The sequence below is a fragment of the Pleurodeles waltl genome, chromosome 3_1 (assembly GCF_031143425.1).
Source record: "Pleurodeles waltl isolate 20211129_DDA chromosome 3_1, aPleWal1.hap1.20221129, whole genome shotgun sequence".
Classification (NCBI taxonomy): Eukaryota; Metazoa; Chordata; class Amphibia; order Caudata; family Salamandridae; genus Pleurodeles; species Pleurodeles waltl.
Genome location: NC_090440.1, coordinates 1633285354 through 1633310478, shown reverse-complemented (window position 1 = coordinate 1633310478; position 25125 = coordinate 1633285354). Strand labels below are relative to the sequence as shown.

Sequence of the window (25125 nt, the reverse complement as noted above, 5' to 3'; positions counted from 1 at the left end):
GCAGTGCAGGGGCCCCCTAACAGGGCCCCATTAAGATTTTCACTGTCTGCTTTGCAGACAGTGAAAATCGCGACGGGTGCTACTGCACCCGTCGCACCCCTGCAACTCCGCCGGCTCCATTCGGAGCCGGCTTCATTGTTGCAGGGTCTTTCCCGCTGGGCTGGCGGGCGCCCTTTTGGCGGTCGCCCGCCGGCCCAGCGGGAAAGTCGAAAGGACCCCCGCGGTCCTTTGACCGCGGTGCGGTCTTGCGACGGGGTTACTTTGGCAGACGGCCTCCGCCGCCCGCCAAAGTTAGAATGACCCCCTGTGTGTACTGTTGTCTACTGACTAAGATTATGATCTGTGTTTAACTTTTTATTCGCCCAACCCGCTCCTTCCGAAATAAATTATTGTATTGTATATCTTCATTAGTTTGATCTCATACCAATTAGGCAATACAAACCATGCATATCTAGCAGAAAATCAACAAATACATAAATTATGTATTACAATATGTACCTGAAAATCAGCTTGGAGGGAAGGGGCAGGTTGGGCATATCAAAAGAGTTGGAAGGCAGAACTGAAGAAAGGTGCTAACTAAATTGATGAACCCTCCTTTTTCCACAATACTTCAAGCTTTCTTGGAGATGTGGCAATTTGGTCAATGTGCCATGGGAAATGGAAGTGATGAAAAATGTCAGTACAAGGTGCTGCGTCTGTTTCTTGTTGATGATAAAATCTAGAAATATATAGTTATTAAAAAAAAGAAAAAAAGTCTACCAATGAGATATTTACCTGCTCTTGCTGTCATTCGCAATGTCTTCCCAAGTGGGTGGTACATTATTTTTCTGGCTACCTCCACAAAATAATGCTTTCCTAGCACTGTTACCTCAAACCAAACAATTTGAAATAGGATTCTGATAAAATTTAAATTAAATCAGGGTATGAAAAAAGGAAAAGCAAAAAAAAAAAAAAAACGCTGAAATGTAAAGATACCAACCTTGCAACAGAGTACATAAACAGAAAATCATTGTCTGGTGAGCCTGGGGTCTTGCTGTAGTCAGTGTATTTCTTTTGTGTCGTGTTTTTTATATCTTTCATTACAGACTCCATTTCCTTACTTAAATTGGTTTCTGACTGCAGAAAAAGGAACACATTAATTACAAACCTGAACAAGTGTAATTGAAAAACAGAAAACTTATTTTTGCAATAATGAAGTAACATAAATCTGCAAAATGAAGATATATTCTCTGGCCAAAAAATCAAAAGCAATTTGCTGTCTAACATATGGTTGCCATTTTTGACAATCACGCATGTAAGGTCTTTAACTTATACAGTCGTGCATAGTCAAACAATATGCAAACCTACAATATCAGTTCTTCCATATATATTTTTCTCAGTGCTCTTCTACTAGGTAATCAACTCTCCAACCAACAACATTCAAAACTCCCTTGAAAACAGTCACATGTCATATGCAAACCCACAATTGCCCCTGCAAAGTTTATATATATTAAACTAGATAATCTTATTATAAAAACATCTTGACTTTTACAGCAATAACAACTTTACTATTATCAATAGCTCCAACAGGCTCATGCAAACTACGCGGTACATACTCTAACCTTCAGTGATAGAAAACGTTAGCATAAACACAGAGTTACTGCTTTTCAGAAGCCCCGCTTACTGGTCTTATATCTTCAATTTGGCACGCAATCATTGTGAAATCCCAATTACCTCATGACACCGTGATCTGCAAGTGAGGCTTTTCAGGACTGTCACAGTTGTTCTTCTCAAGCAAAATCATTTGTCTTTCACAACTGTTCACACTTGGTACATTAAGGAAACAGTGAAAGATATACATACCATTCTGAAAGTCATTGGTAAGCTAAGGTTGAGGCACAATCATTTTACACAATACTAATTTCTTTAAATGTGACACCTCCACTATTCATGCAATCAGAAAGGTGCTTAGTGCAGTCTACATCCATCATTGTTTATAATCTAGAAAAAGCTAGAAGAAAAGGTTACTTGCATTTACCTCTCTGATGGAAGCTCTATCTAACTTCAGATTCTTCAACTTGTGAAACCCACCTGGGAGCCAGACTGGATTCAGAGAAGTTTCTTCAGCAATTCGCTCACATGTGGATATATGGTGTCATGTGGCTCTGAGTGGGATCTGTCCCACCTCAGATGTGACCTCGGCCCCTACATAGTTGCTACCTCTGATCGCTAATGTCAGTTTATTTCTGATAACTGTTCGTGCTGTCGGACGTGGAGCCATAGTCCTCACATTGTGCTAGTGTGCCGATATCTAGGAGGATATCTTATTAACATGGACTAGGAGAATCCACTCCACAGAATGGGGCGCTGGGAGGGTCGGTGAAGGAAATGTAGATGGATCCAATATCCACCAGAATGAGGGTTTCCTAAGGTAAGTATCGCATCCTTCTGATGGATATTTCTAACCGCAGATTGCTCACCTTGGGAACAGATATCTAAGCAGTGCCTCTCCAGGCAGTGGGTCTGTGAAATGGCTCTGACCAGGAAATTCTGCAGGACAGAACAGGAAAAGTGCCCCTCCCGCTGCACCTACCTAATCAGGTAGTAGTGCTTTGTGAATGTGTGAAATGACATCCATGTAACAGGCTGGCAAATGTCAAAGACTGGCACACTGCACGCCAGTGCAGTGGTAGCAGCCTTTGTTCTGGTAAAATGAGCACTTAGGCATTCTGAAAGCTGGTTCTTGGACAGTGCATAGCAGGTTTTGATGCACAGGACAATCCATCTAGAGATGTTTCATTTCTGTGCAGCTTTCCCCTTCATTGACACAAAGAACTCCTCAAAGAGCTGACTTCACTCTACGGTCCTTGGTACGAGCAATGTAAAAGCTTAGAGGTTTCTTCTGGATCTACGTGATGAAGTCTCTCTTCCTCTTTAGATGGATGAGGTGGGTCAAAGAAAGCTGGCACAGTAATGGACTGTCCTATGTGGACGAGCTTCTATGTGAAGGTGGTGATATACGACTGCTGGGCAGACAATGCTTCTAGTTCACTCAATCACAAGAAGCAGATATTATCGCTATGAGGAATGCTGTCTCTAAGGTGAGCAGTCAGAGAGTGCAGCTGTGCACTGGCTCAAATGGAGCACACACGAGAAAAGTGGGAATCAGATCTAAGTCCTACTGAGGCATAACAAATGGTGTTGGAGGAAAAATATGGGTCAGCCCTTTTAGAAAACGCATCACAGCAGGTGATTTTAATAAAGATGGCTGATAGAGTAAATGTAAAAAGGTTGTCGCCTCAGGAAGATCTTTCTGGATTACAGATAAACAAAAGTTTAATATTTCAGACAAATGCGCCTGTAAAGTTTGGATATCTCAGGAAGAACACCAGACAACAAGCTTCTAGAATCCCCCATAGATGGTTTTAGTTGAGAGATGCCGGGCTACTTCAGAAGGGAAATCAAAAGCTGTCAACCTTCAATGCTCAATCTCCAAGCATAGAGGTGGAAGTTGTGCAGGCTCGGGCCTAGGACCCTGCCCTGCTGCTGCAACAGGAGGTCCTCCAGAAGGGGAAGCCGGATTTGAGGACAGATGCTCATGGCCAGAGGTTCTGTGCATCTTCTTGCTCAGTCTGGATGCAAAGGGCCCCATTGTTCCTGATCTCTTCAAAACTTTATGCAGGAGATTCAGTGACAGAAAGGTATACAGAGGCCCAGAGCTCCAATCCAAGTGAAAGCTATCTCGGAGGGAAAACTGCCTTGAGAGCTCTAATGCGAAAAAGCTTGGACACTGAGTGCTGTCTGCAGTGGCAAAAAGATCGGTCCAGAGTTCTCCCATTGTGTGAAGAACCCCTGTGCCACCTCTGATGGCAGCCACCATTCATGATGCCCTAGGTGATGCCGACTGAGTTGATCTGCCTGGCATTTAAACAGCCTGTCAGGTGCTATCACAATCAGAGAGATGCCTTGACAATTCATCCAGTTCCAAAGGCAAAAGGCTTAGGACATACCACCCTACTCTGCCCTGTTCGTTGCAGTACCACATGGTGGTGTTTTTGTTTGTGGGAACCTGCATCTGTTCCCCTTTGAAAGATGGGAAGAAGACTTTCCGTGCCAAGCACGTGGCCTACAACAGTTTGATGTAGAGACTGGTTTCCACCAGAGACCAGCGCCTTCTGATCTCCTCCACTGCCAGATGACCTCCCCAACCCTACAACAAATAGATCCATCACAACTCTGCTTTGGGTGAGTAGGGAGAGGGTTCGGTCACTGGTCCAGGGGAAGTACAGCAGCCACGACTTCAGATCTTTTGCAAGCTCCTCAGACACTAGGATGTAATCAGTAAGGTTCTCTTAGTGCTGAGCCCACTGAGACTTCAGATCCCAATGCAGCTCCTGCATGTTCCATGTGGTATGACCCACTAGCAGGATGCAAGAGGCAAGAGGCAAAGAAGTCTCACAGACGCACTCACTGACACCCAGATGGAAGGTTGAAATATTAGGATCACAGCCCAAATAGCCTGGACTCACTGAGGTCGAGAGAAAGATCACAGCATTCTGTACGACTGAGTCAGGTGTGACTTCAGCAAACGATGGCAAAAGGTTGGTGTCATCTAGAGGTGGTCCACAACTCTAAGTCTAGTCTGCCTTTAGTAGCCAATCAGAGGTATGGGAGGACTGGTATCCCCAACCTCCTACCTAAGATGGGCAGTAACCACCACCATTGCTTTCGTGAACACTTGAAGGATACTGGTAAGGTTCAGCGGGAGCACTGAGAACTGAAAGTGCTAGTTGCCTATCTGAAAATGCAGGTAGTGTCTGGGGGGGGCCGCAGGGCAGGGATGTCAAAATAGGTGTCCTGCAGCTCTAATGCCACCATCAGGTCTCCTGGACCCAGACTAGGCAGAACTTGCCATTCCTGAGGACCGAAGATATAGAGGGGGCGTCAATCCTTATTCAGTACCAGAAGTAATAATCAGTTCTGAATTCCAATGCCAGCATCCTCTCTATGTCTCCCCTGTCCAAGAGAACCTCAATTCTCCCTCACAGCATGGACAAGTGGTTCTCTGGAAGTCATTCTTGAGTAGGAGACATGTTTGAAGAAGTGAGAGGACGAGGAGGGAGTATCCATTCTGAAACATTTGGAACAACCATCTGCCTGATGTGATCCTTTGTCACTTGTGGAGGTAATAGGCTTTGTCACTTGTGGAGGTAATAGGCGCTCCAACCTCCTACTTGGCAACAGCATCGCAGAGGGAGAACTTAAATTGGTTTATCTGAGGCTGTGGATGGTGGGGGGGTTGAGGAATTGGGTAGTTTGGAGCCCCTGCATGCATGGATGTTTACGGCCAGATCCTCAATCTCTGCCTTGAAAGGCCTGGGAGATCTACAGCTACTGAGGCAAAGTCTGGGGTGGCCTCTGCTGGATTGCTCTTCTGAAGACTCGGAAGGGGCAACATTGCTGGGGGAACTGATAAAGGGATGGTCTCAGGTCAAGGTACGTTGTTGCTTTCCTCTCGTTAATGCAGCCCAGCTTGTTTCTGAAGAGCCCACTGCCATCAAAGAGCGTGTCCACTAGACTATGTTGGACATAGCTAGAAAATCCGGTGGAGTGTATCCAAGCATGTTGATAAACCACTGCACTGGTGCCAGCTGCCCTAACCAGGCAGTCGGTGGTGTTCAGGCCCAGGCATATGGTGTATTTTGCAGCATCCTGAACATCCTACATTATTTGTTGTAGGCTGATCTGAATGTTGTCCAGGACTTGTGGCAAGATATCGGCAACAATGCACCAAAGCATTCAATATCGTCCCAGGAGGCAGCTGCAATTACCAGGCCTGAGGGTGAGGCAGGGTGGTCAAAAACGTGATAAGGTTGAGCCCGCTGGTGGAGGTCTGGACTACAAGGCTCTCCAGTTCTGGGTGCTGAAGGAGAAAAGCTGGTACTCATGGAGCACGATTATGCCTCCTGTTTTTTTTTTATTATTGACTGGAGGGCAATAACTTGGCTTTGCCCAGGTACCCAATGGTGTCTGTTAAAGTCTCACTAAAAGCAAGAGTTCCTATGAGGGCTGTCCAGGACGCAGGACCTCAGTTAGGACATTTGTTTTGACCTCCATAATTTCTTGGTAGAAGTCTAAAATCTCTGTTGCTCTCCTTATGACCATACAGGAGAGACACTCTTCAAAGGAGGTGCCAAGTCAGGAGAGTGCAGACCAGTGTTGGGTGAAATGTCTCAATCACTGACCCCTTGTAGGTCCAAAGAGAGATTTTTGTTGTTGTGTAGTTGGGAAGAGCCATTGGCATCATCGTTCAGTGAACCTATAACTAAGACGAAGCAGCCCTGAAACCAAATAAACTGAGGATCGACAGGAATGTGATGTCAATTGAGGTTGCAGCACATTTGCTTCAGAGTCCAAAAGGACTGTCAGTCCCTCCCTCAGCGTCAGTGGCACTGCTGCCATCATCAACGCTCGGAGCCTTGGCAATGTCATGACATCATATGGGGTGCTGGTCCCAGAGATGGGGGCTGTTCCTGGAGTGAGGATAAGAGGCACTGTCAGAGAGGGATCAACCAGTGGTGGAACAAACAGAGGCTGCCTCAGATCCATAGTCCCCAAAAGCAATCCAGAGCAATCTAATAGGGTAGTAAAGATCCACAGCATATCCTCTTTGAAGGCCTGGACCTACTGCAGTGTCACTTGTGGATTTGGGAAATCCGGGTGAATTAGGATCATGGGTGGGGATCGGTCGTGAGGTTGGAGACACATGACCATTACTTGGAGGTACTCCGGGGGCCGCGTGACTCTTCATGGTGGGATGAGGTCCAGCTGTGCTTCGACTTCCGAGGTTTCTTCTTTTTTGTCTTACCAAATGACTTTGATTGGGTACAAGACTGCTCATGGGTCCGACCCTGGAAACAAGACGATATCTGTGACTTTGAGCAGGATCAGGCCCTTCAAGCCTCCCATTAATGTTCTGCAACGTAGAGCTTGGCTTTGTGATCCGGGATGGTTTTTTAATTCATTCAACTGCATTTGACACACAATGTTGAGTCGTCTCAGGAACTCAAACACCAGAGTCCGACCTTGTGAGGATCATTCACTAATATTTGTTTGCGTCAGTCCTTACAAGTTTTGAATCCTGTTGCCATTTGAAAAACAAGCACAGGCAAAGCCAATATGTCTGGCATTAAATTGACCTTTTGGCTTTGCCAATGCTAGGTGTCTGGAGAGTGAGCCATGAAAGCATGCAGCATCATAGGCTGTTGATGGGTGTCCTTAGAGTGAATTGCACAAGCACGTAGTCCCACCGTTTATTAATAGGCGTTATGAGAACAAGCAGCATAAGCCTGCAGTCCCACAAGGTGTTACTGAGTGTCCCAAAAGCCTGCAGTGAAGAAGTTTGTCAGTGTTCGCATCTTTAAACAACCCACTGATAAGAAAAGACATGTTTTCAAGTGATGGAAACGTTTGTTGCACTAATGAATGAATATATATATATATATATATATATATATATATATATATATATATATATATATATATATATATATATATATATATATATATATATATATATATATCAAAGAATTCCGGGATAGTTCCCAAGTTTAGGTGGAGAGCAGCTCCAGTATAGAGCAACCTACAACACCAGCAACAATCTCAATTTGCTCACCTCAAATGTCTGTTTTTCTAGCATTTTGTAAGCAAAGGATTAGCACAGTGCCATCCATGCTAAGTTGCAAAATGACAAAAGCCTTTCACCACTCCAGGCACAGTACTGCAGCTTTGGACAGGTAAAATACCATCCAAGCCAACTTGGAATGAGCAAAACACATGTCATGAAGTTTAGCTTTGTCTGGGCTCAAGGGAGCACCCAATTTAAGCCAAAACAATACTCTTTCAGGCCTAGAGTGACTCAAATTATGCAAAAAAGAAAAGAAAACTCTGGGTAGTTCCCAAGTTTAGGTGGAGAGCAGATCCAGTATAGAGCAACCTACAATACCAGCAACACCTCAATTTACTCACCTCAAATGTCTGTTTTTCTAGCAAAGTTTTTAAGCATACGATTAGCACAGTGCCATCCACGCTGAGCTGGAAAGGGACAAAGAAATGTTCCAAGTAACTAACTCATGCCCTAAGGTAACTCTAAGTCACACCCTCGCCATGCCTAGTTTTCTGATAGTTTCAATGATGCCACAGAAGATGTCATGAAGAACAAGTTATTTACCTTTAGTAACGATATATTTGGTAGAAACAGGATCTAGTAGCAGATTCCTTAACTTAGAATCTTCCCCAGGCGCCCACCTGAACCCGGAAATTTTTCTCCCCTAGTACATCTGGCCGTCAGCAGAGGACTTCACGTGACTCCGTAATGACGTTGTCCACTTGATGTGTGTCAACAGAGTCTATATATCTCCCCCGCTGACACCGGTTTCTTCCGTGACTGTTTTCCATGCTCAGAATGTGGAGCCACAATAGAAGTTGGCGATGTAAACAGTGTGCAGTGAACTCAAGACACCTTTGTGTCAATTATCGCTCAAGTCTTAAGGCCAGGTAGATCACCAAAATGAAATCTATGGTGACAACAGAGTAAGACAGCTCTCAGAACGCGGAGGAAAGGAGGGTCATTAAGGAATCTGCAGCTAAATCCTGTCTCTATCAGATACATTGTTACCGAAGGTAAGGAACTTGTGAAGGAAAGTACCTCTTTTTGGCATGGTTACCCTCACTTTGTGCCTGCTGTCAGTGTGTTTTGATTGTTTTCACTGGGATCCTGCTAACCAGAACCCCAGTGATTGTGCTCTCTTCCATTAAATCTGGTTGCTTCGGACTCTGCACACCCCATAATTGGCATTCTAGTGCCCCCATATAAGTCCCTAGTATATGGTACTTAGGGCACTGCAGCACCAGGGGTCCCCATGGGCTGCAGCATGTATTGTGCCACCCATGGGAGACGATGCACAATACGTCTCCAGGCCTGCCATTGCAGCCTGCATGAAAAGGTGCATGCACCCTTTCACTACAGGTCACTGCACCAGGTCGCTGTAAGTCACACCTATGGTAGGCCCTCCTAGCCCAGAGGGCAGGGTGCAGGTAACTGTGTGTGAGGGCACCCCTGCATGAGCAGAGGTGCCCCTACGAACTCCAGCTCCATTACACTGGGCTTCGTAAGTGTGGGGAAGCCATTTTACTCATGTACTGGACACCTGTGTCCACCTAAATAATGGGTAGGTCAATAGACCTTTCTGTACAATATTATACAAAGCCTTTCCAACGGCAGGCATATACCGTTTTAGTGGAGGGACGCCTGCCGGTCAACATAATTTAACAGACTTCAGGAAGAAGGTCAAAAGCCGTCAACTGCCACCGCTCAATCTCCCTGCATGAAGGCACAGAGTTGACAGGTTCGGCTGCCAGTGTCACCAGGGTGATCGAAAAACTGGTTTCCCCAGGACAGTATTTGGCTGGACAAACCTATCCAGTTACCAATGCTGAAAATGTAACTAAGGTCCATTCCAATATCTCAATATGGTGAGCTTAGAATGCAGAGGTGTTACTGGCCTGAAACGCATAGTGGTCTCTTTGCAATCCTAGTGGAATGCTTGCTAGGGAATGATCTGGAGTTCTTAGCTTGGGCTGAGGTAGAACTCAAACACCATGCAGATATGCTGGGAATCCCTGAGATGGTGTGTGTAAACACACGAGCACAAAGCTGAGCACAGGGTGAAGTGTTGGAGCCTGTAATGATGGCCCATCCTTCCAAGAAAAAGGGCAAGAAGACTGAGGAACCAGCTTCTGAGCAGCAAAAGAAACAAGACCTCTCTTCTCAGGAAGGAGTCTTATCTTCTGAGGGAACTGAGTCCATGGAGCTGAATCCTTAGCAGGTAGAGCTCTTGAACCCAGGGGAACCCTCAAGGGAACAGCTGTGCCAGGGACAAAAGACTTGACCCACTCATGAAGGTCGGAGGCAGCAAGCAGCTGCAAAGGAAAAGGGAGATGTTAGTGGCTCCGACAGGGTCTATTGGGAAGATGAGCTCCTATACACTGAGGCCAGAGACCCCAAAAAACTGAGAGATAGTGTGCACAGAGTCGAGGGGTTCCCCAAGACGCTTGACAGAGGTAATAATAGATTATACTAATGCTCTATTTGTGGTAGTGTGGTCGAGCAGTTAGGCTTATCAGAGGGTAGTGTTACACACACAAGCAATAAGTGAAAACACACACTCAATGCCCCCAGACCTGTGAGAAACTGACCACCGGTGCAGCAATGACAAGCATGCGGCTCTCACCTTGCCAAGTCAGTGGCTTGCCCGGGAAGCCTCCCTGTGTCCTGCCTTCAGCACCTAAGTGACCCCCAGGTCCCTCCTTAGAGTTCTATTGAGAACCCGACGTCCTGTTGGCACTCTGCAACCAGCCACCTGTGCCGGTGAGGGTGTGGTTTTTGTGCCTACTTGGGGCCCCCTCCAGTACTCCTCCAAACCCCCCCTGGTCTTCCTTCCGAAAACACGGGTACCTACCTGCCAGCAGACTGGAACCAGAGTACGCCCTATCTCCATAGGCGCCCACGTTATTTTGGCTCCTGTTTGACCTCTGCACCTGACCAGACCTGTGTTGCTGGGTGTTTGGGGTTGCCTTGAACACCCAACGGTGGACTACCTATACCCTGGAGATTGAACCCGCAAAGGTACTTACCTCTGAAACTGTACTGTACTTAACTCCCCCAGGAACTGTTAAAAATTGCAGTGTCCACTTTTAAAATAGCTTTTTGACATTTTAACGAAATATGAACTGTCGATTTAATTCAAAGTGTTGAACTTACCTATGCAAAAGTACCTTTCATTTAATGTACTTACCTGCTAGATGAATCTTGTGGTTCTAGAAATTATCAAAAGATATTTTTCTATATAAAAACCTATTGGTCTAGAGTTAAGTCATTGAGTGCGTGTTTTCACTTATTGCTTGTGTGTGTACAACAAATGCTTAACACTACCCTCTGATAAGCCTAACAGCTTGACCACACTACCACAAATCGAGCATTAGTATTACCTATTATTGCCTTTGTCAAGCCTCTTGGGGAACCACTGGACTTTGTGCACACTATATCTCAGTTTGATTTAGTATATACAGAGCCAGCTTCCTACAGGTATGGATCCATTGTGACCACCTCACAGAAATGACCTCAAAGAAGATGCCAAAAAGGTATACTGGACTCTTGACTGTCAAAAGGCCTTTGACACCCTGAAGGAGGCAATGTGCTCAGCACCAGTACTCAAAGCTCCAGATTATTCTAAACAGTTCATTATGCCGAGAGATGCCTCTGAACATGGGATAGGAGCAGTCCTGTCCCAACCCAATGATGATGGCCATGACCAGCCTGTCGCTTTTATTAACAGGAGGTTACTCTCCAGAGAGCAGCTTTGGAGTGCCATTGAGAGAGAGGCCTTTGCTGTGGTTTGGTCACTGAAAAAGCTGAGACCATACTTGCTTGGTACTCACTTTATTGTTCGAAGAGACCACAGACCTCTCAGATGACTGATGCAAATGAAAGGTAAAAATCCTAAACTTTTGATGTGATCCATCTCCCTACAGGGAATTAACGTTTCAGTGGAACAGAGACTTGGGACTGCCCATGCCAATGAAGATGGACTTTCCAGGTTCTTGCACTTAGACAATGAAGACTCTCTTGGTAAAGATTAGTCTCATCCTCTTTCATTTGAGGCAGGGGTGTGTGTAGGAAAGTGCCCCTTTTAGTATGGTTGTCCCCTGCCCCTCCACTTTTTGCTTGATATTGATGCTGACTTGACTAAGAAGTGTGATGGGATCTTGCTAACTAGGCCCTAGCATCAGTGGTCTTTCCCTAAAACTGTACCATTGTTCCCACAATAGGCACACCCCTGGCACACAGCTAAGTCCCTTGTAAAAGGCACCAGTGGTACCAAGGGTTCTGTGACGAGGGAGTATCCCTAAGGGCTCCAGCATGTATTATGCCACCATAAAGGACCCCTCACTAAGCACATGCACACTGCCAAGGCAGCTTGTGTGTACTGGTGGGGAGAAAAAGGTAAAGTCGACATGGCATCCCTCTCTGGATGCCATACCCACCAACCACTGCCTGTGTCATAGGTAGGACACCCCTCTAGCAGGCCTTACAGCCCTAAGGTAGGGTGCACTATACCATAGGTGAGGGCATAGCTGCATGAGCAATATGCCCCTACAGTAAGTCTATTCTTAGACATTGTAAGTACAGTGTGGCAATACTAAGTATATGGTCTGGGAGTTTGTCAAATACGAACTCCACAGTTCCATAATGGCTACCCTTAACACTGGAAAGTTTGGTATCAAACTTCTCAGAATAATAAACCCACACTGATGCCAGTGCTGGATTTATCAAAAAGAATTGCACACAGAGGGCATCTTAGAGATGCCCCCTGCATTTTACCCAATCCTTCAGAGCAGGACTGACTGGTCTGTGCCAGCCTGTCACTGAGACGAGTTTCTGACCCCCTGGGATGAGAGCCTTTGTGCTCTCTGAGGCCTGCACTGGGTGGAGGTGCTTCTCACCTCCCCCTGCAGGAACTGTAACGCCTAGAAGTGAGCCTCAAAGGCTCAGGCTTCGTGTTACAATGCCCCAAGGCACTCCTGCTAGTGGAGATGCCCGCCCCTCCAGACACAACCCCCACTTTTGGTGGCAAGTCTGGAGGAGATAATGAGAAAAACAAGGAGGAGTCAACCACCAGTCAGGACAGCCGATAAGGTGTCCTGAGCTGAGATGACCCCTGCCTTAAGAAGTCCTCCATCTTGGTTTTGGAGGATTCCCCCAATAGAAATAGGGATGTGCCACCCTCCCCTCAGGGAGGAGGTACAAAGATGGTGTAGCCACCCTCCAGGACAGTAGCCATTGGCTACTGCCCCCCAGAACTAAACACCCCCCTAAATTGAGTATTTAGGGGCGACCCTGAACCCAGGAAATCAGATTCCTACAACAAGAAGGACTGCTGACCTGAAAGCCCCGCAGAGACGACGGAGACAACATCTGACTTGGCCCCAGCCCTACCGGCCTGTCTCCAGAGTCAAAGAACCTGCACAGCAACGCATCCAGCGGGACCAGTGACCTCTGAGGACTCCGAGGACTGACCTGCACCTAAAGGACAAAGAACCGCTAAAGGACAGTGGCTCTCTCCAGAAACAACAACCAAGAAAGCAGCATAGCTTCAAAGGCAGACTCAACCTGTCAGAGAGACATTTGACATTTCTTGACCTGATAATATGGAAGAGAAAAACCCTGTACTTCACCAGGTAGTCTTACTGCTTAGACTAAGCAAAATTATGACATTCCGCCATACCATCAGGAGATGAGCTAGGAATTATTACCTCTGAATCTAAAGCGGCCACTACAAGAACCTAATTAGCGGTTGTGCTTAATGTACTAAAAGGAGGAGAGATGCTGTAAGCTCTATCAATCTGAGAAACTGTACTAACAAGCAGAACCTGATCAACAGATATATAGGAATCATGTCTTTAATGCTTCTGACCCTCACCACAATCGCAAACGCCTATATCTGAACAGTGCTCACAAGTGGTCCAAAAATTTTTTTTTTGATGGTGGTAGGTTCAAGAGAAATGTCACTTCATGCAGCAGTGCCATTGTTGTCAGAGGAAAACTTCTTAGGAATTGTTTTGGGGAAATCTGTAGTCCAGATAAGAACAACTTGCAGCAGTGCTATTATTGTCCAGGCGGGCTTAGGAGACTAGTACTAGGAGATTTTTGTTTGGGAGTCAGTTGCCTAGGCAAAAAAATGTTTGCTCTCCCAAGAAATGTAGATCTCTTGCAATTACTGTGTAAATCTCAAGAGCTGACATGAGGTCATGTCAAAAGGACAAAGAAAGGGATATGTGTGCTTTATGTAACAAACCATGTGCAATATTTTTGTGTGGGACCAAATATGGAGCATGGACATGTGTCCTGAATATTGAGGGATACCATACAGTCCGCCGTTCTTGAAACAGTTTAGACGAAAGATTTAAAAACAACCAAAAAAAAAAAAAAATCCAATTTCCCTTTTTGAAAAATAAAATGCTACGGCCTGGAACAATAGCCCCCATTCCTTTCTACCTGTGACACAGCATTTGTGAAACCAACGCTACCACTGTTACACTGTGGCTTTAGTCCCATTGCTTAACAATAGATGGCAATATAATGGAATATTGTCACACCAGTGTAACAACGCGTAAGGGGGGGGGTTCACCCTATGGTGCAGCTACATTGCAGCCATTGTCTGAAGGGTCATCCTTTCTTTGCCCACTCCTTCTGAAAGTCTCAAGTACAGGGGCTGCCCTACAAAAGGTTTAGTAAGCGCCTGTGAAGGCTATGGCATAGAGCTTTCTCATTGCTAGTTGTAGATGGACTTAATTGTAGCAAATACACCAAAGATCTATAAATCATTCTAGAATTTTTTCCACTGTACTGTTTGTCTCCAAACAGTCTTTCCATCAAAAGAGATATCCAGAGTCGTACATTGGCAATACAGTAAAATAGCAGACAACTTAAACTAGGATACGCATTTAATTAAACAAGTAGCCATCTGCCTCGCACAGATTCAACCGCGAAAAAATTCCAACTTGTATTTTAGGTGCTTGAATGAATCAAAATGCCATTGGCTATCACATATCTCTGTATGCACTTAAGACAAATTGCCAACTATATTCGCCACCAGCTTCTACAGGCATTATTCACTGACGTAAACGCAAAAAAAGCAGAGACAGATAATTGCTCTCATTGTATGTATTTTAGAGTTTATCTTTAACACAAGAAAATAAATGACAGTTTATAAAGTAAGCAGATTCAACAATTTCCTTTAAGTGTGTTGCCCACAGAGGCTGCCTCACCGTATAGCACACTATGCAAATATTATCACATAATCAATTCATGCTATCCATTACCAGTCACAATAAAATGATAAAAATAAATAACAAACAGATGCAAATTAACAAGGATCCAATTGCCTTACACTGATGCTTACGGGGAAAGTTCCCAACTGTTCTTGAAGTTCCTCCACCTCTTCGATAAGATCTTGCATACTTTTGCTGTTCTGACATTGCCATATACATTTTTCCATGTTGTTTCCAGGATAGCAAGGGAGGACACTGTTGGCAAACTGCCTGCAGAGCGGGCATGTAAATTCTCCTTTGTCAACTGAAAAGCCCTGGAAGACTTGGTCATTCTGTACAAAAAAAAAGAGAAGTTACTTTAATGATGAGTGTACTTGCTTGGGCCTCAGTTACTGCCCATTATCAATGTGTGAAGACTCACAATACTGGGATGGATCAAGAAGTTTACCCAGTAACAATACTAATCAAAAAACAAAAAAGAAGATGGCTAGTGCCACTTCTTTGTTTCTGTCTGCACTACTGCCCTTGCCACCTGCATCAACACTGCCAGGCCTACTAACCTTCTTGAGCATATGCCACTGATGGCCAGAGTAATAACGAACCAAATAAGCAGAGCAAGGAAAAGAGTTAAGCATCAGAGTAGGTGATAATGTGTGGCGATCTCTTACATGTAAGCGTAACTCAAGGGTCACCTGCTTGTAATTTCCCATGGGGCAAGAGAGAAGACCTCTAAAAATACAACACACCCCAGAAGAGTCTGGTTAGCCAATAATCTGGCAATGTATTTTGTAGGAATGTATGCATGGCATGGATGCATAGGTGGAAAACATAGGTGGATAAAATATTTGGGACATGGTAAATCCTGATGAAGGCTGAATGACCATACAGGCAATGACAAAAAACTGTTGAAACAAGTAGGCAGCTGGACAGAGGAACCATTGATTCTTCCGACACACAATTTCTTTTTCTAGTCAGCCACATGATTCCTGAGAAATAAAGAGTGGAACACTATGGAAACCTACAGGCATTTGTAGTCCTATTTACTGCTGTCACAAATGCAGATTTACACAGCCAGTATGAACTTTTATACTGGGTAAGGACTCAATGGTGAAGCCTTTTTACACAGAACTGGGTGGATGAGAATCAGTTAAAAAAAAACAAAAAACAGGAGTTTCTTATACCTCTCTTTTTGATAGTAACTGATGACTAGTGTCCACACCGTTATACACATTCTGAGTGGGGCAGAATGGAGGATGATGGTCACATATTATGCATAAGGAGTTGACACAAAAAGGATATATTTGTCCTACCCTTTCTTTCATCTATCTCTTTTTACATCCTCATTCTATAACTAAATGTATATTTTCAGGAAGGAACTATAATCATATGCCTTCAGTTCACTTCTGAGACCATTTTTAATTTTTATGTGTATAAGTTGATAGCCCTGAACTCCACACAATATGTAGGGGACAAGAACACATGGGTAGTGGAAAGGAGTACGTCACAATGGGAAAATGTGTGGGGCTGGGTTTATCTCTTACTTGTTATACTGATGTCTAGAACCACCCAACTGGGAGTGCTACTGTTTAACTGCTTACAAAAAGAAGTAAACAAATATAACGAGAATTGTAGAATTGTAGAATGGCAACTGGTAATGGAGTTGAGACATCTGTTTAACAGAACACAAATCACAGACACAACATCTACAAAGAAGTGTTTGTTATATTACCTCCAACAAGTGTTTCCTTTTGTTACTGTTCCCAGCTTCATTTTGTTACGGTATCCGGATCTAGCCCAAACACTTTGCTCCAGCTGGTCTACCTCTGTTAAATTCCTGCTCCACTGACAGTAAAATAAAGGGGATGTTTCTAGTCTTTCCTGTGCCATTCAGAACCTTCCTATGTGGATTACAGTGAATACCGGTATACTGGTATTTGAATTGACTTAGCAATCTTTTTATTTCAAATACAATTTCAAAAATAATTAAAGACTGATCTGACCAACCCTGCACATGACCAGTGCAAGAAATCCGCTTAATATATATAACCAAATGTTTTTGCACTTCGGGTTTTCAGCTGAAAAGTGACATACCTGGAAGAGCTTATCTGGAAAGTAAAAAAATGCTGCCTAAAAAATTTGAAAGATTTTTTTATTAATCTTTCATTACTAAAGTTTTAGTGGCACAGATAGAAACAACAATGTGGTAGCTTAAACATAGCCAGCTCAGACTGTACGCTACATACGGGTTCACCATGACCAACAAATGGCTTACAGTATGAAACAATATATTATTGGCAGGAAATCTCCCTCAGTCCAGTCAGTATTGCGTATTACTGAAATAGGTACCACATTGATGATATAGGATAACTTAGTACATAAATTTAAATAGTTATACAAAACAGAACTAAAGTAACACGTGGAACAATATTAGCATGTATAAAAAGGGCTTACGGGACCACATCAAGTATGGGTACAACTGTAGGGGATTTTCCCAACCAAGATGAGGAGCCCTTCCATACATGAAAAGGTTAAGTGTCCGAAGATGCGGGAGGCAAGACGTAAGAGGGAGACCCTTAGAGAGTATACTCAAAGCCCTTTCTCATGTCCACCAAAATGTTTGGGATCTGTTCCATGGAGAGGAACTGCCAAAGCCGATGTACCACAGTGCTATAGGAGGGGAACCATTTCTTCCAAAACGATGCCGAGGTCATCTTGGCGGCTCCAAGTGTTAGCCACATCATGAAGCGATCTCCCAATGTTTGGTGCTTCAGGAATGGTGCTCGGATACCCAACAGTACGTGTTCAAAAATACTGGGGATAGGGTAACCCAAAATATCTTTAATTTGTGATAAAATTTCCTCCCAGTATGGACGGATAGTTGTGCAGTCCCACCAGGTGTGTCAAAAATCACCCAACATTCTGCAGCCACTCCAGCATCTGTCAGATGTGTGGGGAAAGATCGTTTTACGTTTTTTTGCTAACGGGTACCATTTTGAAAGTAGCTTGTAGTGTGCCTCTCCCATCGAGGGGTTACACTCGGGGATATCTCGAAAGAGTATGCTCCACTGCTTTCCCTCCATCGTGGAACCAAGAACCTTCTCCCAAAATGTTACATAGAGTGAGGAGTAATTGTGTTGTGCGGTAATCAGTAGCTTGTAGAGGGTAGAGATACATCCCCGTATGAATCCCCCTTGTCGAACAAAGTGTTCAATCGGGAGCAGTTCCGTGGTAGCTGCCAAGTGAATTTGCAGGTGTAATACCCAATGCTTTAATTGAGTGTAGTGGAAGTGTTCTGATGAGGGTAATTGAAAGTCCCTGCAGAAGTTCTCAAATGTTAAGATATCATTCCCATGAAACAAGTCCAAAATCTTCAGGCACCCACCTGCCCCCCCCCCCCCCCTGCTGTTAAAAAGGACCACGCTACATGGTCAAAAGCCTTTTCAGCATCAAGTGCCAACAGTATAACAGGTATCTTTTTCTTAGTCACCTTCTCCATCTCGTCATGGATTTTCATGTGTCTGGGGACCTTTAATGAATCCCGATTAGCCGAAGTGAATCAAGTCAGACAATACCTCTTCTAGTCAAAATGTTAGAGTAAAAATTTAGAAGAGCGATAGGAAGCACATGATTGAGGGTTCTTCCCAGATTTAGGAATGAGCGTTAGTAGGGCTTCTCCCATAGTAGGAAAAATAGCATGGTCTTCCATTACCTGGTTAAAGAGCTCAGTGAGGTGGCAGGCCAGGTTCGAACTAAAGGTTCTACAGAATTGGGCATTAAGGCTGTCGGGATTGTGTGATTTGTGTAGCGGAAGAGAATCAATGGCTGCCTGTGCCTCTTCCTTTGTAATGGGAGTTATTAAAGTTTTGTTGGCCTCTGGTGAGACTTGTGGGAGGTTTGCTTGCTTTAAGTAAGCCTTTTGATCATGTATGTCCAGCAGCTCTGAAGTATATAATCGGGTGTAAAAATCCCAAAATATTTGGGCCTTCTCTTCCTCCGCACACTATAGCTAACCTGAATCATCTCGGATTTGGGCTATGTTGTCTTTCTCCTGTCTGGTGCGTAGCTGTTGCACCAGCATTGGGCCTATTCTGTTCCCCTTTTCGTGAGAGGTTTTCTTCAAGCGCAAATGTGAGATTTCTGCACTATTAGTTTATATGGATTGTAGTTTACCTTTCAGAGAAATCACCTTCTTCTGCAAGAGCCAGGTAGGCGAGTCTTTATGGGTCTGTTCTGCTGCTATAAATTCACTTTCTAAGTCCTGGCTCTCTTTAGTCTTTTGTTGGTGCAGCATGCTCGCTAGAGAGATGCATTTGCCCCGCATAACTGCTTTCAATGCATCCCAAGTTGTGAGGTGTTGGTAGGATTGTTGTGCTAAAAGCAGTCCCTAATTGCCTTTCAAAGTTAATCTCAGAATAAGCAGTCGCGTGCTAGGATATTGGGAAAATACCATCTGTGAAACTTGGAACTAGTTGTGGGCCAGTTGAACCTTATCCCTAGAGGGGCATGATCAGAGATGATGATGGGGCGGATGGCTGCCGTTCTAACTGCCTGTCGTAGAGGATGGCTCAGGAAGACATAGTCGATCATCGAATATGATTTACGGGAGTGCGAGAAGAACATATAGGGCCTCATTACGACCCTGACGGCCGGCGGTACATTGGGGGTAACACCGCCAACAGGCTGGCGGTGTACCGCCAGTGTATTATCACCATGGCGCATTAGCCACGGCCATACCGCCGGCCCCTGCAACTGACCGCCAGACTTCCGCCAGGCAGTCATAATCCCCAACCGCCAGCCTTTCCATGGCGGTAAACAGTGCCATGGAAAGCCTGTCGGTAAGGGGGACTCGGGGTGCCCATTGGGGCCCCTGCACTGTTCATGCACTTGGCATGGGCAGTTCCAGGGCCCCCAGGCACAGCCCCATAGCGCATTTCACTGCCCGAAATTTCAGGTAGTGAAATGCGTGACAGGTGCTGCTGCACCAGCTGCACATCAACATTGCTGCCGGCTCTATTATGAGCCGGCTTCAATGTTGATGTGACATTCCCGCTGGGCCAGCAGGCGGAAACGTTGTTTCCATCCGCTGGCACAGCGGAAATGTCATAATAGGGTGCCACACATACCGCCACCACTGGCGGTATAGTGGCGCGTGCAGCTTCGGCGGTCTTTTTGTAAGACCACCAAAGTTGTAATGAGGGCCATAGTCCTTTACTGTGGGGGTGACCGCTCTCCATGCATCAAATAGGCCCAATCGGTTGAGGGACTTCGTAAAAATACTCGTCTGTGTTCTATGAGGCTGGGTTGTGTCCTGAGTGTTTTCCCATATTAAATTAAAATCTCCTAAAAGGAGAATGTCACCTTCCGCATATCCCTCCAAGGAGGATTAAAAGGATAAAGAGCAATTGAGATTGGCCACTGTTGGGAGCATGCAATGTAGCTACGGTGCACAGTTTCCCTCTGATACAACCCTTGGTTATTAAGTATCTACTCTCCTTGTCCTGTTTCGTGCCCCGCAACTGGAAGTGAGTTGAGGTATGAAAGATCAAGGCCACACTGTTATGTTTTGTGGTCGCTTAAGCCGTGCAGGCATGTGGATATTGTTTGTGGTGCAGCCGATGTCCACCCCCCTCCTAAGATGAGTGTCTTGCAGGGCAATTATGTCAAAGTGGTTGTCCCCAAAATATTTCCAAAGTTGTGACCTCTTATTGCTGGAGTTCAGCCCCTTAACATTCCACGTTAAGATTTCAAGCGTCCTGCCTCCTGAGTAGTTTGCCCTGTTGTTAGCCTCCCCCCTTTCCATTGGGGGGGGGGGGGGGGTAGCTGATAAAACTAATGCAGGTGGTCCCTCCCCCTTCCCAACCCAGCTCCCCCATCGCCTCCATATATACAAAACTGTAATCCATGCTTGAGTCCACAGAAAGAGAAAGGTAAGAAAACATAAAAAACAGAACAATAACTATTACCAAACAAAAACTCTGTAGCTGCAAACCATACCATCTAGAGGTTACCATGACAGGCAGTGAACACACACCCACCCTGATACCTCATAACGAGTTGCACATTGCCATGCTGTGAATGACATCTGTCATACGTTGGAGCAATGCTAATCATGGCACCAACATGTAGCAAGGCTAGTGAGAGCAGCCAGCCCCCCCATCGATGCTAGTCAGTGGGACCCAAGTGGGTTCCTCGTTCAGTGGAGGGGTGGATCAGAAAATCTCAGAGCGATAGTTGAAGAGGCAAAATTACCTCTTTCGCTCCACTCATAACAATTGCATTAGCTGTGGCTCTTTATTTCTTGTGATTCCTTTTCCCCCTTTTCTGCTTTTGCCAGGCCTTTGTGGTGGCTGGGGCCTCCGATCTCCTTTGCGACAAGTCAGTGTTCTCAGTGGTTATGTTGGGGCCCCTAGCCTCTATTCCCAATTGTAGAGATGCCTCCTAAAAATCAGTGAATTTCTGTTTGTTGTTGAGCTTAAAGGCTATGCCAAAGGGAAAGGTCCATCTGTACCTGACACTTCTAGACCTCAAGGCATCTGTGATTGGGCAAAATTGTACTCTGAGAGCTAACGCTGCCGGGGCTACATCTTGGTACAGTGAGCACATCTGCGCCCTGAAAGGAGATGGTATCTTGTTTCCTTGACCTCTGAAGGATCAGCTCTTTCACCTTGAAGTAGCTCACTCTCGAAAGGATGTCTATGGGTCTCTTCCCCTCTCCAGCGGTACAGACCTCTGTGCACATGCTCCAGTCAGACCTCTGGGTGATCATCGCCCAGGATGTTGGAGAAGAAAGCTGTTATGAATGCCTCAAGGTCCTGGCGTTCGCTACCCTCCTCTAGGCCCCTGAGTCGAATATTATCTCTACGTGAGCGATTTTCCAAGACCTCACATTTAAGGAGCGTAAGATGAAGTTGTGTTTGTAGCTAGGTGATACTGCCTTCCAGAGGGGCCAGCTAGTGCTCCATCTCCTGCACCTTTGTCTTGAGGTCCACAGCGCAGACACCTACTGAATCCACATCAGTATGGAGGGAGGGTAAACAGGAATTGACTTTTGATTTGAAGGACTCGAAGGTGGCTTTAATGTCTGCAGTAAGTTCTTCACGTAGTTCATTCTTAAAGTCGCGTAGCGAAGCGAGGAAGTCATCCTTCGTCAGTGCCATACTCTCTGCCAAGGATTGTGATGTTCCCTCCGATTTGGGCTCAGCAGTGGCAAAGTAATTAGAGACTCTATTGGACGGTAGCTTCTTGTGTGACATAGATGCAACTCCGAGCCTGGCAACTGTGCACTGTCTAGGGGGAGAAGTGAGATCACTCTCTCATCCTGGCTAGGCCCAGAACTAGCAGCTGCCACCGGGACCGGCTGCAGCACCACCTCCACCGCCACACAAATCAACACACCCCTGATTGACTCTTCCGCTCCAAACACTATATGTTACTCTTAGGGTGTCATGAGCTGTAAGTATCTACCTGGCCTGGGGAAAACTAGAGGTATCATCCCAGCTGCCAGAGATCCGTCATCCATGTTTCCCTGTCGCTCTACTCTTGCAGGTAGTCATCCAAGCTGAGAGGTTGTATCAATCATGATTAATCTCTTTCTGACTACCTTCGATCTCCCTCACATTGCACCTGTTGCCACCCGGTGGGCACCATGCCAAGGTCAGGTAACTCAATAATAAGTCAGGTCAGGTCCACAGCACTGCGCCAACCGACATGTTGCCTCTAAGGCCTCTACCATTGGTCACTCCAATTCTGGCGACTAAAACATCACCGTACAGTTTGTGCATCACCCTATGTATGCCCCTGCGTTCCCTATTCCCTCTGATGCTTACTTTAGGGCCCTGGCATGCGCGATGGTTGAGGTCTCCAAGTATGTTATGTAATGATCCTCTGTGGATTATGGCTACTCGGCCACGTTGGATGGCCATGCTCTAACTTGAAATATTTTAACGTAGTCAGCATGAGCCCTTTGGACAAAATCAGTTTATTTTGTTCGACTACTAAGGTTTTCGTAGCCAAAACCTTTTTAAAGTAACCCTGCTTGGGACTGTGATCAGTGCACTAGTATAAAACTGAGTTATTTTATTTGGGGTGGAACACATCTCCTAGTGAAAGACACCTTGGAAACTCCAACAAACTGAGCTGCTGACATTGCATGTTCTCTGAAGTGGCGAACAGATCAAGGCAAGGTTATTCTCTTTAGTGGAAGAGAACTTGTGCCATCTCTGGATGCAATTGCCGTTCGTGATCCACTATGTGACTATGGCTGAGCTCATCCACTCTGTTATTCAAGGATCTTGCCAGGTGGTTTACCACCAGGAACATTCCTTGATAGTTCAGCCAGTGGCACCAACACAGCCTCCCCTTAATGGATGGAAAAAAAAAAGCTTTTGTTGCCAAGCAGATCGGCCTTAGCTCCAAAAGGTGGATATGGAGTCAAGTTTCCGCTGGAGACCAGAGGCCTCTGATCCCAATCTCTCCCCGGTGTCCGCACCAAACCAATAAGTAATATGTAGCTCACTACTGTCAGCTCCGGATGGAATAGGTAAAGGGTCTACTATGGACGCAATCGTGTCCAGTAGCCAACACTTGTGGTAAAGCACATTAGGGCCTGGTTAGTGCCTCCATTTTAAAATGCACATTTTAACTTTCCTTTCAGATGGTAACCTTTTACATGGCTTTTTACTGATGGGATAATATACAGAGAAATTACTGCACATATTATTTGTTTCTTGCAACCGTGGATGCCATCTATTCTGTACACTCCATCCACAGCTGAGCACACAGAATGTGATGCCCTAAGTATTCGGATTGTCCATGGAGACACAATTGCAGACATATCATAACGCCGAGCCAGCACCTCTGACACCGTGCAACAGGTACAGTGCTTGTATTATAGAAACTGCCTCTATGGCATATTCAGCAGAGGAGCACTTCCATGGGGATTATCCTACAACGAGGCAGTGGCCCAGATGAAGCTTGCCTAAAACTGATGCTGATCCTGATTCTGACCTCTACCCCACACACAGGACAATAGCCTGCACTACACCAGCTTCCTAGCTTCCCGATATATCTTACCTAGGTATTTGGGGGTGGAGGGATGGGGATTGGGCTATCCGAGTTGATCTGGTAGAGGATACTCCTACTATGCTCTCAATAATGTAGGTAGTAGCAGATAGGAGTGTACCACCACAATGACATTACCATGGTTGAACTTTTTATCTTTTTCACAATTTTAGTAATGCTGGTAACCATGCTTTGACTCGGTTGCCTCCTAACTGTAGCTCATGTTTTTATGCAAGAATACGATTTTTGCAATAAATGCTCTAAAAGACATGTTCCTTTCTTTCCAGTATCTCAACTTGAGTATGCTGAGTGACAACGAAAGGGTAGATCTGTTTCTGCTATTTCCTTGAGAATCTCAGTAGTTATGCTCTAGGTTGCAAAACCCTTATGGTACCCTGATGTGTTTAGGGGTTCAGATGGAGCACAGTGAGCCAACTAGGAATCACATCAACATTTTCTGATGGCATATGTGGATTGAGTACCTTTATAATGTTTATGTTGACCAGATACACAGTCCTACTTGATTCATAGGAACCGTATAACATACTAAAGATGTTTTTTAGTCTCCTCTGAAATCTGGATGTGGCCTAAGAGATCCCCTTGATGTTGGGCCCACTGAAACTTCAGATCCCACAGCAGAGCCTGCATATGCCACCCAGCATGCTTGACCAGCAGGATGCAGGAGGCCATCAATCATAGTAGCCTCAGACTCCACCTCACTAAAATCCAGGACAGAGGTTGAAAAAAATCATATAGAGTCTCCGTTCTAGGGAAAGGCACAAAACCAAACTATGTCCAGAATTTCTCCCATGAAGAGAATCGTCTGAGGAGGAGTCAGGTGGGACTTCGGCACACTGAACCCCCAAGAGGACAGGTGGTTCGCTGAAAACTGGAGATGGTTGACGATCCCCTGGGACAAACCCGCATTCAACAGCAAGTCATTGAGGGAGGGAAAGGCTAGGACCCCTGGCCTCTGAAAGTGTGTTGCTTCCACCACCATCACTTTCATGAACATCCAAGAGGGATATGGAAACAGGTATCCTGCAGATCCAATGCTACTCTTCCAGTGTCCTGGGTCGAGGGCAGACAAGATCTGGGGCAGGGTGAACATTCTGAATTTGTCCTTCAGGAGGAAGGCATTGAGAGTGAGAAGGTCTAGTATAAGACAAAGGTCCCCGTCCTTCATTGGCACCA

General features: G+C 45.3%; 1 protein-coding gene across 4 annotated transcripts in view; it reads right to left on the bottom strand.

The window, feature by feature from the left end:
- Positions 1-25125, bottom strand: part of UBR3 (ubiquitin protein ligase E3 component n-recognin 3) — a 1605611-nt gene that overhangs the window by 455141 nt on the left and 1125345 nt on the right. For 2 of the 4 annotated variants that reach the window (XM_069225311.1, XM_069225313.1), the window contains 2 exons: positions 14991-15203; positions 980-1116 (listed from right to left, as the gene is read on the bottom strand). In XM_069225311.1, coding sequence (XP_069081412.1) covers positions 980-1116; positions 14991-15203 — 350 coding nt within the window. The remainder of the gene's footprint in view (positions 1-979; positions 1117-14990; positions 15204-25125) is intronic. The other 2 variants (XM_069225312.1, XM_069225314.1) reach the window with 1 other exon arrangement.